Below are 15,112 nucleotides of genomic sequence, written 5' to 3' on the forward strand. Positions count from 1 at the left end.
TTAAATACAATGCCCACAATCTCCGAGAGAACTTCCAGTTCGGTGACGGCGATCCACAGGGTCACCATGGAACTAAAAAAGGTGAGGATAATAAAAAGCTAAAAAGAAGGAGTGAAACCAATTCGAATGTTATCGAATAGCTAGCAGTGGTGCTAATACAGAACTCCTTACATGGTGATAGAAAGGAGGGACATCTGTCCGGGAATGCCAAAATATCACAAGGGCCAGTGGTATGGTCAGACATGGTGTCCACATGGATATACTAAAGTCAAGGGTTATATGCCAGGTAAGGTAGATACTGGTCACAGCCGCTAAGGATCACTAGAACTTAAGAGATCAGAGTCATCGGGAAAATGCTCTTGCATACCTACAATGCACCAGGGTAATGACCACAAACGGGTTCGTCACAATCTGCGTGCAGTTGAGCAACTTGCTCCAGCCATGCTTGTCCTTCTCATAGTCCACCACGGGTATAAAGATCAGCAGTAAAAATACAAAAGGACTCCTGACTATAAGATATAGACGATTACATTTACCACCCAACTGCCAGGCTTCGGCATCAATGGGATTGAGGGAATGCAAGAACTCCGTAAAGAGTAAAAGATTTTTGGGATTTTCGGCATTATGGAGGTTAGTACGATTGGCTTCGTGATCAACGTTTTCGGGCCTTGTTTGCGGCTTGGGAGTGACAAAATAACCGGAAGTTGTCATTTCCGAGAAATGTGTTCCAGAATTCCTTGACCGGCGATACTTTGTGGTGTCATTTATCTGAATGTCATCCTCCTGCTCCCAGGATGTCAGTTTCCGCAGCTTTTTCTCTATTTCTTTGGTCGGTGGTGGATCTAGATTCGTTAGGTAGTTGATTTCGTTTCGAAGTTCTGAAAGGTAAATATAAATCTAGTTATTCTTTAAAAAAAGCAGACTTACTTCTGATGTAAAATCGCATCATAACCAAATCGGCGACATTGATGCCAACATAGCAAACGTAAATTAGAAAAAGCACTAAGGGTTGGTATTACCAATATCTTCTTAATGGACCTTAAGCCAACCTTACCGATACCCTCCCACAAGGTCACTGATCCCTCCTTGGCCATCACAAGTCGCAGGACCTCCACGCCCAACAGCAGGAACAAAAGATCCCGCATAATGCAATGGCCGTTCATTCTGAAGGGCCTTAGAAAACACACCGTTCCTCCACTAAGGAGTATGATGGCCAGGGCATTACCCACAGTTATGGTGAAGATCGGTGCATCTGCTCTTACGGGCATAAAGTTGGCAATTATTTCAGGACTACAGTTTCCGAATGCCAGGAAGGTAACACCAGCAAGGTACTCATTCATGTGCATCTTCAAGGAGATTATCTTCAGGACTGGCGAAAAGCTTCACGTTGGCGAACGGGTTAGGGAATACCAATATAATACGTCCAGGAACTTACTAGGTACTAACACCGTAGGACATCAGCCACAGGAATACAACACAAAGGAATATGAAAACGAACATGAACAGGACCTCCGTTGTTTTGCTATCAATGTCAATTGAACAGTACATCATCCTGAAGTAGTTGAAGAAGTTTATGATGCGTTTGCAGTCATCGACTTCGGTGGCCATCTTACAACGATAGGAATACGAAAGCCTCATGACGGCCCTGCAACTCATCTATTATAGGCCATCTTTATTATTATTATTATCAAAATAAAACATGACCTTACGTTCTTAATAAAGTAATGAAATTCATGGTCTAGCGCCGTGAAATTTAATATTACATTCTTCGCTTGCACTCCCATAGCAATGATTTCTTAAATGGCTCAAAACAATATTTGAAAAATTATTTCGGGTACTGACAGAAATCGAAAAACCTATCTATTTCCTTTCAGAAAAGCAAGTATTTTGCCAGCCCAGATAGATTAAGTTTTTATAACTAACTTCAGGTATAAAGAATCTGGAATAAATCAACCTCAGGAGATTGTGACGAGGTATATGCCGAGGGTCTTCCCCTAATACGAATCTAAGCATGAGCCATTGAGGAGATCTGTAAATCAGCCATGACCAACCCGATAACGAATCACACCATTTGGATCGCGAATTGCTATATAAGCGCCCTGCCGACCTAGTGTCTCCATCAAGCAATCCTCAACTATTACAGCTGGTAATCATGGTTTCCAAAGTGGCTCTCCTCCTCGCCATCCTGGTATGCAGTCAGTACCTGGCTCATGGCGTCTATGTCATCCCAAAGTCCTCATGGGGTGGTCGCGGTGCCAAGTGGACTGTGGCTCTGGGCAACTACGTCGGCTACGCCATTATCCACCACACCGCCGGATCCTATTGCGAGACTCGTGCCCAGTGCAATGCCGTGCTGCAGAGCGTTCAGAACTACCACATGGACTCCCTGGGCTGGCCCGACATTGGCTACAACTTCTTGATTGGCGGAGATGGCAACGTTTATGAGGGACGCGGTTGGAACAACATGGGTGCCCATGCCGCCGAGTGGAACCCCTACAGCATTGGCATCAGCTTCCTGGGCAACTACAACTGGGACACCCTGGAACCCAACATGATCTCCGCCGCCCAGCAGCTGCTGAACGATGCTGTCAATCGCGGCCAGCTCAGCTCTGGCTACATTCTGTACGGACATCGCCAGGTCAGCGCCACCGAGTGCCCTGGCACCCACATCTGGAACGAGATCCGCGGCTGGTCCCACTGGTCTGGCTAGCTTTTCCTTATGAACCCCAATCAATAAATTTACTCGCACGCGAAAAACTGTTCCTTTACTTAGTAATAGAACACAGAACAATATATTTTAAGACGGGACGATGTGAGGGCTGTCCTCGAATCCGTGGACCCATTCGAATTCAATGGCAACCGAGTAAAATATGAACAATATGAATAGGCTCCACATGAATACGCCAGCGGATCGGCGGGCAACGAAGTTGAAGGTAAGGCTCCACCACAGAGTGGTCACAATGGTTATCACCAGGAATATGTAGATGGTTTCGCCCGTCGTATCGAACAAAATCACCTGACCATTCGCATCCAGCTTTGTCTGCTTGACCAGCTCTGTGCCAACGTTGATAACTATATCTGGGAGAGAGATGTTTATATATCTATGTCCTTGATCCTTAAACAGAAATTTATTATTTTACTTACTGAAAACTGAACCCCCAATAATGGCTCCAAAGGCCATCTTTCCATAGCCATGCTCGGCGAGATGCACATGGGAAATAAAGTCGGCCGCAGCACCAGAAACAGTATTGAAGGTGATGCTCATGAAGGAGGGCTCCAGATCTAAGCCAATTCCCATGATTGTTATCAAAGCGTCCATTTCCCAGGCACAAATCCAGCATAAGATAATCACGGCGGGAATCGATATCACAACATATAGCTTGGAATATGAATGATATTTTTAAAGAGCTAACACAAGGATATGATCTTACGAATTGATACGACGGCGGGATGTCAGTGCGAGAGTTTATAAATACAGTAATGGCCAAGGGAACCGTTATAACCAAAGTCCATACTGCCAGTTTAAACTGTGGAACGGTATACCAAGCAGAGTGTCGGTTGTAAATCATGCCTAAAAGGTAAAAGGTTTTAAGAACTCACATATAACATCTATAGAGCCATCTGTTGGTAGAGTTTTTCATTAAGGTGTATTTTAATAATAAACATATATAGGGAAGTCTTTTAAGACTACCTATTATTAATAATAAACATATGTAAATTAATAAATAGTATTTTAAAAACTTTATCCATACGTACTTTCTACCAATGAGGTGCTCACAAAAGGTGTCAATACGATTTGCAGGCAGTTGAGCAGCTTGGTCCACCCATGCTTGGCCCTCTGGTAGTCCACATATGGGATTAACAATCGGAGCATGAAATTTACAGGGGCCGTTAACACGATTAAAAAACGCGCACCTCCGCCACTTAGATACCATACTTCTGGGTTAATTGGGTTGATGGCATGGAAAAAATCACTGAATAGGAATAGATTTTTAGAATTGTCTTTGCTATGAAGAGCTATTCGATTGCTTTCCACATCAATTTCTTTATGACGAATCAATGGCTTTGGTGTAACAAAGAATCCCGTTTTAAAAGTCTTCTTGCCAAATAGCTTTGTTTCAAAAAATTGGATTTCATCTTCCTCCTCAAGCGTTGCCAATTGAACGACCTTTTCGGCCAATACACGATTATGTTGTATAGATGCTTGGGACTGTCGCATGTATTCTACATCCCTTCGAAGTTCTGCAACAATTAAATTAAAGAATAACAAATTTAACGATAAATAAGCTTGACACTCACTTCTTATTTCGAGTCGCAGAAGGAGCATGTCGACAATATTAATAATAATGTATACTGGATAAATAACCATTATCACTGGAACAGGTAATATGATAATATATACTTGCAAAATTCTTATCTTGATAAAGAAAACTTACTAACACCCTTTACCCATGGCTTTAAATAGGTATCCTTAATAAAAAGCCGCACCAGTTCCACGACGAACAGAAGAAAGAGGAGATCCCTGAAGACACAGTGACCATTCATCTTGAATGGCCGAATGAAGCACACTGCTCCTCCGCTCAAGCATATGATCGTCAGGCAACTGGACATGGCTATGTTGAAGGTGTAGGACTGGGCCCGAACTGGTGCTGTGTTAACCAAAAGATCAGGAGTCGCTGTGGCCACACCTACAAGCAACACGCCTGCCAAATATTCGTTTATTCGTAACCTCAGAGCCGCAATTTTCAGTGTTGGTAAAAAACTACAAGGATTGGGACTGGGGATTAATAAATCGACTTAAATACGACTTACTAATTGCCGATGGCCACGTAGACAATGCAGAGGAACAAACAGTAGAGTAACGCAAACATCAAAAGTACCAATACTTCGGTAATTTTATTATTGATCTTGAATGTACAGTACATCAGCAAGAAGTAGTTAAAGAAATTGCTGATGTATCTGCAATCGGGCATCCTACTGGCCATCTCACAGCGATGGATATAATGAATATTCATCACAGACCAACAGCTTACCTGGAGAGATAGAAGATATATAGATACTATTAATTATATAAAAAGAAATACTCACATTCTGCAGGAAATTGGTAACATTCAGGAAGCCTTAAAGTGTGAAAAGCTTTATCATTTTAAGAAGAAAATTCCAGGACATTTAAGAAAATCTTACTCACCATATGAGCTTAAGTTCCCCGATGTTTTTAGATAGATCATCTTGAAAATGTTATTTGCTTTGAGGGATATAATATATTTAAGATCTTGAAGACGTCTGACATAGATTGTAAGACTAACTTGAAATACATTTTCCAAAGTCGAATCCAAAGTGATCAAATTAAAGGATTGACTAGTACAGATTGCAAATACATGCAGTCTGACTTAATTTCATTAGAATCTTTATAATTATGAACACAAAACTATGCTCCAACTGAACCCTCAGACGTGATAAGGACCTACCGGTATAGCCGATCGAATAAATCAAAATCACCAGATTGTGACGAAGCTCTTGGCAAGGTGCTTCCCCCAATACGAATCCGAGCAAGTGCCATCGATCAGCGTTGTAAATCAGTTATATACGACCCGATAATATGTGATTTTTTGACCGCAGTTTGCTATATAAGCGCCCCGCCAACCCACGCTCTCCATCAAGCAATCGGCAACTATTACAGCTGGTAATCATGGTTTCCAAAGTGGCTCTCCTCCTCGCCATCCTGGTATGCAGTCAGTACCTGGCTCAGGGCGTCTATGTCATCCCAAAGTCCTCATGGGGTGGTCGCGGTGCCAAGTGGACTGTGGCTCTGGGCAACTACCTCGGCTACGCCATCATCCATCACACCGCCGGATCCTACTGCGAGACTCGTGCCCAGTGCAATGCCGTGCTGCAGAGCGTTCAGAACTACCACATGGACTCCCTGGGCTGGCCCGACATTGGCTACAACTTCTTGATTGGCGGAGATGGCAACGTTTACGAGGGACGCGGTTGGAACAACATGGGTGCCCATGCCGCCGAGTGGAACCCCTACAGCATTGGCATCAGCTTCCTGGGCAACTACAACTGGGACACCCTGGAACCCAACATGATCTCCGCCGCCCAGCAGCTGCTGAACGATGCTGTCAATCGCGGCCAGCTCAGCTCTGGCTACATTCTGTACGGGCACCGCCAGGTCAGCGCCACCGAGTGCCCTGGCACTCACATCTGGAACGAGATCCGCGGCTGGTCCCACTGGTCTGGTTAGACTTACTAGTATGAATAAAATAATAATGAAAATCATTCCGGATTCTATTCTTCGGTAGATCTGTCTGAGATTGATTCGAATAAAGCCTTTTTGAATGACAGACGAAAGGGAATCCAATTCCAAACTCCTGTTCCCATTATCCATCTTCGTTTTGCTGCCGAACCCTCACGTTCGAGCTGTCAGAGAATTCATTCCTCCCATTTTAGCAAAACTTTTCAAATTTACAGGAGCAGGAGGATGTGTGCCTGGCAAACTTGCAAAATATCATTAGGTCGTCGTCCAGACTATTGTGCTGAACTTGGAACATTTCAGTTATTTCTTTGGCCAATTCAACAGAAATGCCTGTATAAAATGTAAAGTTTACTTTGGAAACTGGACAGCGGCTTTAAATACGGCCAAAAGCAATCGTTCTCTGACCAAAAGCAAACTATTCGCCACTTGAACCGCAGTCTCATTAACGACATCCTCGTTAACAAAGTAGTTCTGAATGAGTTTCAGTTGTTTTTGTGCTTAATAACTTGCTTAAGCTTTCATTTTCGAGATTCGCCTCCTTCCTGCCACAAGGTAAAGCACTTGGTGGCTCGGATGGTTGGACAAAGTGGATTGACAAAGTCCATCCACCCCGCCCACCTTGCTGTCCAGGAACTGGTCCTGCAACTTTTAGATTATTACAGTAATTTTTTTTATTTCCATGATTACCACCAGCTACTTATCAAGATTTGCAAGTTCATCTGCCTGTTGCGATTATTGGGAAGGTACATTCTAACCAGACGTCTGGCTACATCAACTTGTGGCTGATAAGACGTTTTGGAGAACTTAAAAAGTCCCCCTTTTTATCAATTGCACAATGACTGACAAATTTAAAAGTTACAAGCTTAAGGAGTAGCCACTCTACTTATAAAATCAGCTGTCGATTATAATAAGTACTAGTATTTAGGAAGAGCTACTTAGCAACTTAGAGATATAACAGGACTGACTTCAATATGCTAACATTTTTTGGAATTATTTCAATATTTTCGGATGAAAAGACTCTTTTCTATTTTCTTAATAATAATAAGTCAGTTTAATAATTAATAAAATACTAATAATACTTGGATCCTCAACCTTAAGTTCAACATCATAACAGATATAAAGTTCATTTATTGCTTATCAATAATTTTACTAGCTCTACGTCATTGTAAATACACAAGTTAACAAAGAGAATTTAAGACAAGTTATCTTGTGGAACGTAAGTTAAACAGGGGAGTAACGATTACTAATCTAATCATAAATTTCATTGACCACTTATTTGCGTCTCTGATTGGCAATAATATACTAATATTTTGGTCCGTGTCTATCACTGATTCATATCAGCCACTTATAATGCTTCTAATTTTTAAAACACTTAAGAATAATACCATCAAATCTCGTGAGATAAGAAAACTAAACAATGGCTAAACAATGGAACTCCTGCTTCACAAAGTCAGTTTCTTTTTAATAAGTAAATAAATATACGTGAATTTGTAAAATGTAGGATGTATATTTACATTGTAACATTTATGTAACTATAATGAAAGCTATCTAGCTTGGAAGCTGAATCATTTTTATAGCAGTCTGCAATCCTCACTGAAATTAATTTCGAATTTATGGAAAATTTATCCAAGGACATGCCATAAAAGACTAATCTCCACAAATTGAGTAGTCATCAAGCTTTCTTGTACTTACTGTACCATAATTATATTTACAAAAATTAAGCTGTGATACGAAGCTCTAGGGTTTGCAAAAGGTTTCATCAGATGATTTCAAATTTAATATAATCTTAGAAACGAAATCTCAAAAAAGCTTTGGAATATTGATAAAGTTTGAATCTGGAATTTCTACTCTTGAGAGATATTCGCAATGTTTTGGTAGGTCTTAGGTAGGACAATTTATGGCCACCTCTTAGACAAATTAATTAATACCACTTGGCCTGATTAGAAGCGTGATTGGGCCGTCGTCATTGCCGTATCAGGATCTGGCCAGCAGATAGTCCCCCATATCAGATGGAAGCACACGACCCGGTTCGTCAACCCGAACCTGACTTCGGTTCGAAGGCGATAAGCTCTAGGAGGCGGTGGTATATAAGGTTCGATCGAACGACAGGCCCCACAAACGATCCGTAACCATGGCAAATAAAGCTCTCGTCCTTCTGGCTGTGCTCTTCTGCGCCCAGGCCGTCCTCGGTGTGACCATCATCTCCAAGTCGGAGTGGGGTGGCCGTTCCGCCACGAGCAAGACTACCCTAGCCAGCTCTCTGAGCTACGCCGTGATCCACCACACCGCCGGAAACTACTGCACCACCAAGGCCGCCTGCATTACCCAACTGAAGAACATCCAGGCCTACCACATGGATTCCTTGGGCTGGGCTGATATCGGCTATAATTTCCTCATCGGCGGCGATGGCAATGTGTATGAGGGTCGCGGATGGAACGTTTTGGGTGCCCATGCCACCAACTGGAACTCCAAGTCCATTGGCATCTCCTTCCTGGGCAACTACAACACCAACACCCTTACCTCTGCCCAGATCACCGCCGCCAAGGGTCTGCTCTCCGACGCCGTCTCTCGTGGCCAAATCGTCTCTGGATACATCCTGTACGGACATCGCCAGGTGGGTTCCACCGAGTGCCCCGGCACCAATATCTGGAACGAGATCCGCACCTGGTCCAACTGGAAGGCCTAAGCCCGCTACAAAAATGCATTTCAAAAAACAAAAACAAAATAAATAACAATGAAATCTTGAGAATACAATCGCACACAGTAATATAATCTCGGGTATTTTTCTTTCCTGGGGATTTATTTCTTGGGATCAACTTGGAGTCTTGCTAATGACCCAGTCATCTCTTTATATAATGATCGGAAATTTACCCGATAGGGACTTCTTGCGAACTGGCACAAGATAGTTGTTCAGCATAAAAGGAACCAACTTCGAGAAAATGTAGGTTATACCAGCGAAGCTTGATTACCCCAAACCTTTCATATTTAATTCCATATAATGACCGATTTTTGAAATCAAACAAGAATATTTTAAATATAAACTAATATTTATTCGAATATCTCTGCATATTTAGTACACAGTATACATTTAGATATTGTACACACATAAAACGTTACTGTTGCTGATAATATCATCATAATTAATGGATTATGTTTGCCTGCGATGTGAATTCAGTACTCGGTATTCAATATGCGTAGATTCTTACGAGATAGCTTAAAACAAAGAACATTGTAAAAGGTGCCTACAATGCCAGCGATACACTCTGGTAACAACTACTTGGGCCTACACTATCCGAAATACTCTTACTAATTCGGGCCAAATCAAACAAACGTTCTAACAGATTGTTGCAGCTACGTTCGGGTCAGATGTGACCGAAAAGTAATTGAAGCTTTTCGTTGCCAGCATCGCAAAATGTTTTTGGTTTTAATGCTTGTTTTGTTTTACTAAATGAGCAGCAACTAGAGCATCTTAATTGTACGTTAAACAACAATAATGAGCGACGGCTAAAAGCGAAAACTTGTTTGCGTTTCGTTTCTCTAAAAACACTGATCAATACATTGAAGCAACCATATAGACCGTGTATGTGTGCCTGGGAATGATAGCTGTTAGATGATAGACCAGAAACCAGATCATCTGGGCAAGAAGAGGATGTGGAGAGGGGTGGTCAGCAATGATCACAACCCACTCGCCATGAGAAGCAAACAAAACCAAACTACAACTTAGGCCTGGCTCTCATCGCGTCCGCTGAATACTTGTCCCGGGATATTGGATTGACGATGCATCGGCGATTGCGATGGCACCTGAACCTGAGCATCAGCCACGTCATTGTACGGCGGCGGAGGTGGAATGCCCCCGATGACATCAACGCCAGCGTCGATCACCTCCAGGTCATCATCCTCCTCATCTACATTGGCGTTGACAGCGGCATCGCTACGACGCATTGGCGGCGTATTGGCGTTGACATGCATCGTGTTGTTATTGTTTGGTTGATCATTGTTGTTATCCATGTTGTCATCCGTGTTGGAAGCTGCGTTAGCGGTAGTGGCTGCTCCAAGGGCCACAAAGAGCGGAGCCACAGAGGGATTAACCTCTGCCCCTTCAGCTGCAGCGTCCTCGCCCTCCTCGTAGTTAGACATGGCCACCTGGTAGGATGGTGGTGGTGCCTGCTTCAAGTACTGGGCAATAGCTTCATCGTAGTTCGGCAACAAAGTAGAGTAGGACCGCTCCTCGGCACCAAAAGTTCCGCCCACACTGTGCACACCAGTTGGTGGCTCCAGGAAGGGGAACAATGTGCGAACGTGTTGCTGACGGAGGGTCAAGTACTTATAGCAGCGCCATACGATACCAATGCAGTAAGCCTTAAGGAAAACAATGCAAATGAAGACAACAAGGACCACGACAACCAACTCCTCTGGCGGCAGTTCCAGCAGCTTCTCGCGCCATGGCAAGCGATGCGATTCAGCAATGATGCTGTGGATGGCCTGCAGGTAGCACAAATATCCAGCGGCGGTAAGACTGTAATACATAATAACAATAGCTGTAGTTTATTAATCTTACGAATAGAATTCTTTAAGGGAATCCTAGGAACATCTACGGATTTAAAAAGATATAAACCAGTAGATATTTCTGTTAATCCCCCATTATAATCCTTACGTGGTAATGGCGAAATCAAACAACTGCAGACAGAAGAAGGGCAATAGGTGCGAGGGTTTTCCCTTGATGGTGCCATAGATCATCATCAGCGTGATGGCTATCATGCAGGTGCATACCAAGCCGCCCATGTCGAAGTTCTCTGCAGGAAGAAACATTAATTTAAATGCATTGCGGAACTTGCTCTCTCCACTGCTTACGGTAACGCTTACGATAGTTGAAGGAGTGATCACGATAGGCGTACGGTGGTTCGACCTTGCTCAGTGGCGTGGGTAGGGCCGGTGCACTCAGATCCACGGTGTAGTCGTGAGTTCCGCCTTCCAATTCGTCCATCATTTCGGGATTGCGCCATATGACAGCCAAAACGCTTAATGCCAAGATGTTTAAAAACTGGAAATAAAAAATACAATTATATTTCCACAAAAATGTATCGCAATAAACATTTTTTTATATTACTATTACCAAAACATTAAGAAAGACCAAATAGCTTACACCGCTAATTACATATTGATCTACACTTCACTTATATAAATATCAAAATATATATTTCCCAATTTGTACAACCAACATCTAAACTCAACTAGTAGGCTTAGCTCGATCCGATTTTTTGGCTTGGCAGTTAAAACACAAGTTGCTGGCCTCCGCCGGTTCCATTGAACGCCAGTAATCCCGGTGCTGGGTTTGCAGGTAGTTCAGGTATTCCACAAACGTTTCGTAGGTTAAGTCCAGCGTGTTCTTGCATAGCAAGCGATGGTGATGAGAGCACTTCCGGTCGTAGATCCAGCTGCGTTGCACTGGAGGGTTCACATTCGACTTATGCAAATGCTGTATAAAGGCCTCACGATCTGCTCCATAAAAGAGTCGCGAAGTGGTGTATGCGATGCCATCATGAATAGTTTGACGCACCTCTGTCACTGTTACTATTCTCCTCACCTCGACAGCGCTGATATCCGGCTTCTGCAGACGGATGAGCAACCATGGTGGGATCAGTCCGAAACGTATGCTTGTTGCCACTTCACTTATATGCTCTTGCCTTTGGGGCCAATGGTGGTTAAGCCAGCGAGTGGCTGCCATAAAGACCTCTAGCTCCGTATTAACACCAATATGGTTTGACTGGATCAGCATGAGCAAGTGATCTAATGGCAGTCGCAAGAACTCTTTGGAAGCCACAAAAGTGAGAAAAAACTTTGCGACGCGCTTAAGAAGTTCAAAGTGAGTGTGCTCCAGCTTCAGGATCTTAGCTTCAACGTACAGCATTGCCGCGGTGTCCTCCTCAAAGCCATTCTGCAGGCAAAACATACATTGATTGACTAGCTGCGGAATACCCAGAAATGTGGAAGCCTGGAGAACTTCCAAAAGACCATGTCGTGGTAGAATCGGCTTGTCCTGGATCATCCAATCATAGATAAGGCTGAAGGAGCGCGGAGTAACTTTCTCTTTGGGCAGATCCACACTTAAATCGTTACTCATATCGCAAAACATTCGCGAAAAGCTTTGCAGGACCATCAAGTGCACGGGATAACGGCATTTCCCAATGGTGACCTCTGAATTGGTCAGAACGCGCTCCTTTACAAGACAATAAATCGCCTGGTACAAATTGACCTTCTCGTTTATTGATTTTCTGAGTTCCTTTTTCTTCAACAAATAGGCTGTCGTGTAACCCAAAGAGGACATAGAGCGCTCGGATAGGGTGTTAAAGACTCCAGTCTGGTTTCTTAAAACAGATACGGAAGAGCGAGCGATGGCAGTTTGATTGTGGTGCAGAAGCTTCATGTCCTCTTCCTCATCACTCTCCGCTGCTTTGCTTTCCTTCGCCGTCTTAACTGCATGGCTATAAGAAAAGGATGTTTTTTGGGAACCGCAGTCAATAGAGCAAGTCGATTCATCTTCGGGTTCTGTGTTGCCGCCTTGGGGCATTGCATTCGAATCGCAGACGCCTTCACCAATCGGTCAGCTTCATCCGGAAGCGCTGTCATTGGAAATGAGCAATGCGGAGATATGTGTAGCCAAAAAAAATATTATAAATATTCGAAATGATATACGAAATGTCAGGAACGAAGCAAAGATTCCCAAGGATCACGAGTGGGAAATTCAGAGATATCTCAACATCTAAAAGTACTTCAAATGCGTTTAGCAGGTGTGTGTTGGGGTCCGCACATCAAGATAAGCTGGCCAAAAAGAGATAAGGTAGCTTCGCCTGATTTGATTTGCAACCTGTGTGCTGATAGATGACAGCTGAATTAACAATTCTCGGATTTATGGCAGCCCACTTCAGAATGTTTCTCTAGAAGAAAGATATATACCGAAAAGCAAGAGTCAGCCCCCTGAAGTGTAAATATTTTCTCATCATCCGTCGAGTACGTGTAGTTATTAAAAATAACTGAAACGCTCATGGTAATATGTATCTGGTTGATGGTTGCTGTTTGCTAAGATGGACGCGGCTGAGTATCCGATTCGGCGGTATCCAAGTAACTCAAGCTGAAGGCTGCACTATGCTGACGCTTCGACCTTAGATGCGGCATTTCGCCATCTTTTGATTATATTATTCATCAGTGCGAAATTTAATCTGCGGTGAGCCGACGCTTATCTGCAACAACAATCAATTGTCACTCTGCGGATGAGTCAACTGAACCTTCGATTTGGAAAGCTGCTTTGTTTTTCAGGCCTCTAACGCTATTCCTATCTATAAAATGTAAACAAAGAAACCCTTGAGATTGGTCAGATTACGGTAGATAACTTTTCCAGTGCTGCTCAAACCCTAATTACTGAAAGGCAACGCAAGTGCGGGAGTATGCAGCTACAAAACGTGACCTAAGCCATAATAAACACCAGGTATCTGAGCAGGGGAAATGCATGATGAAAGTAGTGGGCGAATTGTCGATACACACGAATCATGCACAGAGAGAAATACTTTTTTAAGATTTTTATGCAGCTAATCTGTCGTAAGCGCAGTCGTTAATGAGGTTACACCTAATCTCTTACAATTGAATTTTTTTAGTTTGAGCGAATAGTTGCTGATAATTCGCAGCCAGCTTAGCTTTCTTTACACAACCTTATAGTGTTAGAATGAAGGCTAAAGTACTATTGTAGTGGCAAATGTTGGTTTCATTATAGGATGTCGAACATATAATAGGTTTCCCTAAAAGTTACAGTAAAGTAATTACATTTAAACTCGAATATTTAAGCTTTTTTTCCAGTGGGACAATTGCTTATGCGAAGTCATGGGCTTGTGAAAGGTTAGTTATGGACAATGGGCAGGGGATTTGGAAACTTCCGCAGCAGTTATGCACAAAACCCCCCTATTATGATTGTAGTTCAATTTGATCAGCTGACCAATCAGCCCCCATTGACGTCACGGGCGGGGAAAGTGCAGAGTTGGCTCGCATTGCCTTGTAAAGTTTGGCAGTCATTGGGTGATTGATTTTTCCCCTGCGTATGACACTGAGCAGGGTCAAAAGTTTTTCGCAAAAGCCGCAGGATTGCAAGCGTAGGTGTTTCTGTATATATACATTGCACCGGAAAAAGGTCAAAGGGTTGTATTTGCCGATTCACTTACCAGGTGCCACAATCCGATCATCAAGGTGGCCGTGTGGACATGCAAACCGAAGCAGCAGGTGAATTCCTTCAGGTGACGGTTCCCAGTGGTGCTGCTACTTCCTGCGGCACCATGGTTGTTGCTGTTGCTGTGGAGCTGGTTGCGTTGCGGACCCATTTTCAGATGGATCCTGAACATTGCACGCCCCACGAATCTGCGACTGCGAAATACGAAAGCGATAACGATAACGAGAGTGCAGAAAACAATCAGATATTTTTTTTTTTTTTTTTTTCGTTTTTTTTTATTTCTGCTTGTGTGTGTATTTGTTTTTATGTGTTCCACTTTTCACGTCTTCCACTTTGACCTTTTGCACTAACAACTTATGCATGCTATGTTCTTTTTTCTAGCCTAGCAGGCGTACCTTTGATTTGTGGGCCAATGCAACTTGCACTGGACTTCAACTCCGACTTTAATATGCTGCCTTATGGTGTATTAAATTTTATTTAACTGCTGCGCAGCGCAGAAAATGAAAGCACACTATTCCTTGGTTGTGGGAGAATACCAGGTGGAAAGGTCACATTGGGTTTTTCATCCAATTCCGTTTATACGAGTCTTATTCGTGATTTTGTTTTGTAAGGAAGTTCAATTACTGAGGTTAAAAAGTAAG

The 15,112-nt window shown here is 43.0% G+C and overlaps 7 protein-coding genes across 8 annotated transcripts; 3 read left to right on the top strand and 4 right to left on the bottom strand.

The window, feature by feature from the left end:
- On the bottom strand, window positions 1-1,656 carry LOC108104471 (mitochondrial sodium/calcium exchanger protein). Its single transcript, XM_017210536.1, has 6 exons — window positions 1,436-1,656; window positions 1,055-1,380; window positions 928-1,002; window positions 372-878; window positions 172-311; window positions 1-72 (listed from the first exon to the last, which is right to left on the bottom strand). The coding sequence occupies exons 1-6, from the start codon at window positions 1,654-1,656 to the stop codon at window positions 1-3; spliced, it is 1,341 nt and encodes a 446-aa protein (XP_017066025.1).
- Window positions 1,657-2,128: 472 nt separating this feature from the next.
- On the top strand, window positions 2,129-2,723 carry LOC108104466 (peptidoglycan-recognition protein SC1a-like). The gene has a single exon (XM_017210530.1). The coding sequence runs from the start codon at window positions 2,153-2,155 to the stop codon at window positions 2,708-2,710; it is 558 nt and encodes a 185-aa protein (XP_017066019.1). The 5' UTR covers window positions 2,129-2,152; the 3' UTR covers window positions 2,711-2,723.
- A 74-nt stretch (window positions 2,724-2,797) lies between these two features.
- Window positions 2,798-5,228, bottom strand: LOC108104442 (mitochondrial sodium/calcium exchanger protein). The gene is made up of 9 exons (XM_017210503.1): window positions 5,189-5,228; window positions 5,089-5,120; window positions 4,813-5,033; window positions 4,437-4,762; window positions 4,300-4,374; window positions 3,757-4,242; window positions 3,432-3,571; window positions 3,145-3,379; window positions 2,798-3,078 (listed from the first exon to the last, which is right to left on the bottom strand). Exons 1-9 carry the CDS (start codon window positions 5,226-5,228, stop codon window positions 2,798-2,800), a joined length of 1,836 nt encoding a protein of 611 aa, XP_017065992.1.
- A 437-nt stretch (window positions 5,229-5,665) lies between these two features.
- Window positions 5,666-6,282, top strand: LOC108104463 (peptidoglycan-recognition protein SC1a). The gene has a single exon (XM_017210527.1). The coding sequence runs from the start codon at window positions 5,690-5,692 to the stop codon at window positions 6,245-6,247; it is 558 nt and encodes a 185-aa protein (XP_017066016.1). The 5' UTR covers window positions 5,666-5,689; the 3' UTR covers window positions 6,248-6,282.
- A 2,081-nt stretch (window positions 6,283-8,363) lies between these two features.
- On the top strand, window positions 8,364-9,031 carry LOC108104458 (peptidoglycan-recognition protein SC2). The gene has a single exon (XM_017210521.1). It carries the CDS (start codon window positions 8,391-8,393, stop codon window positions 8,943-8,945), a length of 555 nt encoding a protein of 184 aa, XP_017066010.1. The 5' UTR covers window positions 8,364-8,390; the 3' UTR covers window positions 8,946-9,031.
- A 256-nt stretch (window positions 9,032-9,287) lies between these two features.
- On the bottom strand, window positions 9,288-15,002 carry LOC108104513 (tetraspanning orphan receptor). 2 transcript variants are annotated; one of them, XM_017210634.2, is made up of 5 exons: window positions 14,867-15,002; window positions 14,467-14,665; window positions 11,123-11,300; window positions 10,914-11,052; window positions 9,288-10,775 (listed from the first exon to the last, which is right to left on the bottom strand). In XM_017210634.2, exons 2-5 carry the CDS (start codon window positions 14,641-14,643, stop codon window positions 9,980-9,982), a joined length of 1,290 nt encoding a protein of 429 aa, XP_017066123.1. In that variant the 5' UTR covers window positions 14,644-14,665; window positions 14,867-15,002; the 3' UTR covers window positions 9,288-9,979. The 2 variants fall into 2 exon arrangements, with proteins under 2 accessions (XP_017066123.1, XP_017066122.1); XM_017210633.2 differs by having other exon boundaries at window positions 11,111-11,300.
- On the bottom strand, window positions 11,307-14,458 carry LOC108104512 (kelch-like protein 26). The gene has a single exon (XM_017210632.1). It carries the CDS (start codon window positions 12,825-12,827, stop codon window positions 11,487-11,489), a length of 1,341 nt encoding a protein of 446 aa, XP_017066121.1. The 5' UTR covers window positions 12,828-14,458; the 3' UTR covers window positions 11,307-11,486.
- Window positions 15,003-15,112: the final 110 nt, after the last annotated feature.

The sequence above is a fragment of the Drosophila eugracilis genome, unplaced genomic scaffold, assembly GCF_018153835.1.
Source record: "Drosophila eugracilis isolate 14026-0451.02 unplaced genomic scaffold, ASM1815383v1 contig_1765, whole genome shotgun sequence".
Classification (NCBI taxonomy): Eukaryota; Metazoa; Arthropoda; class Insecta; order Diptera; family Drosophilidae; genus Drosophila; species Drosophila eugracilis.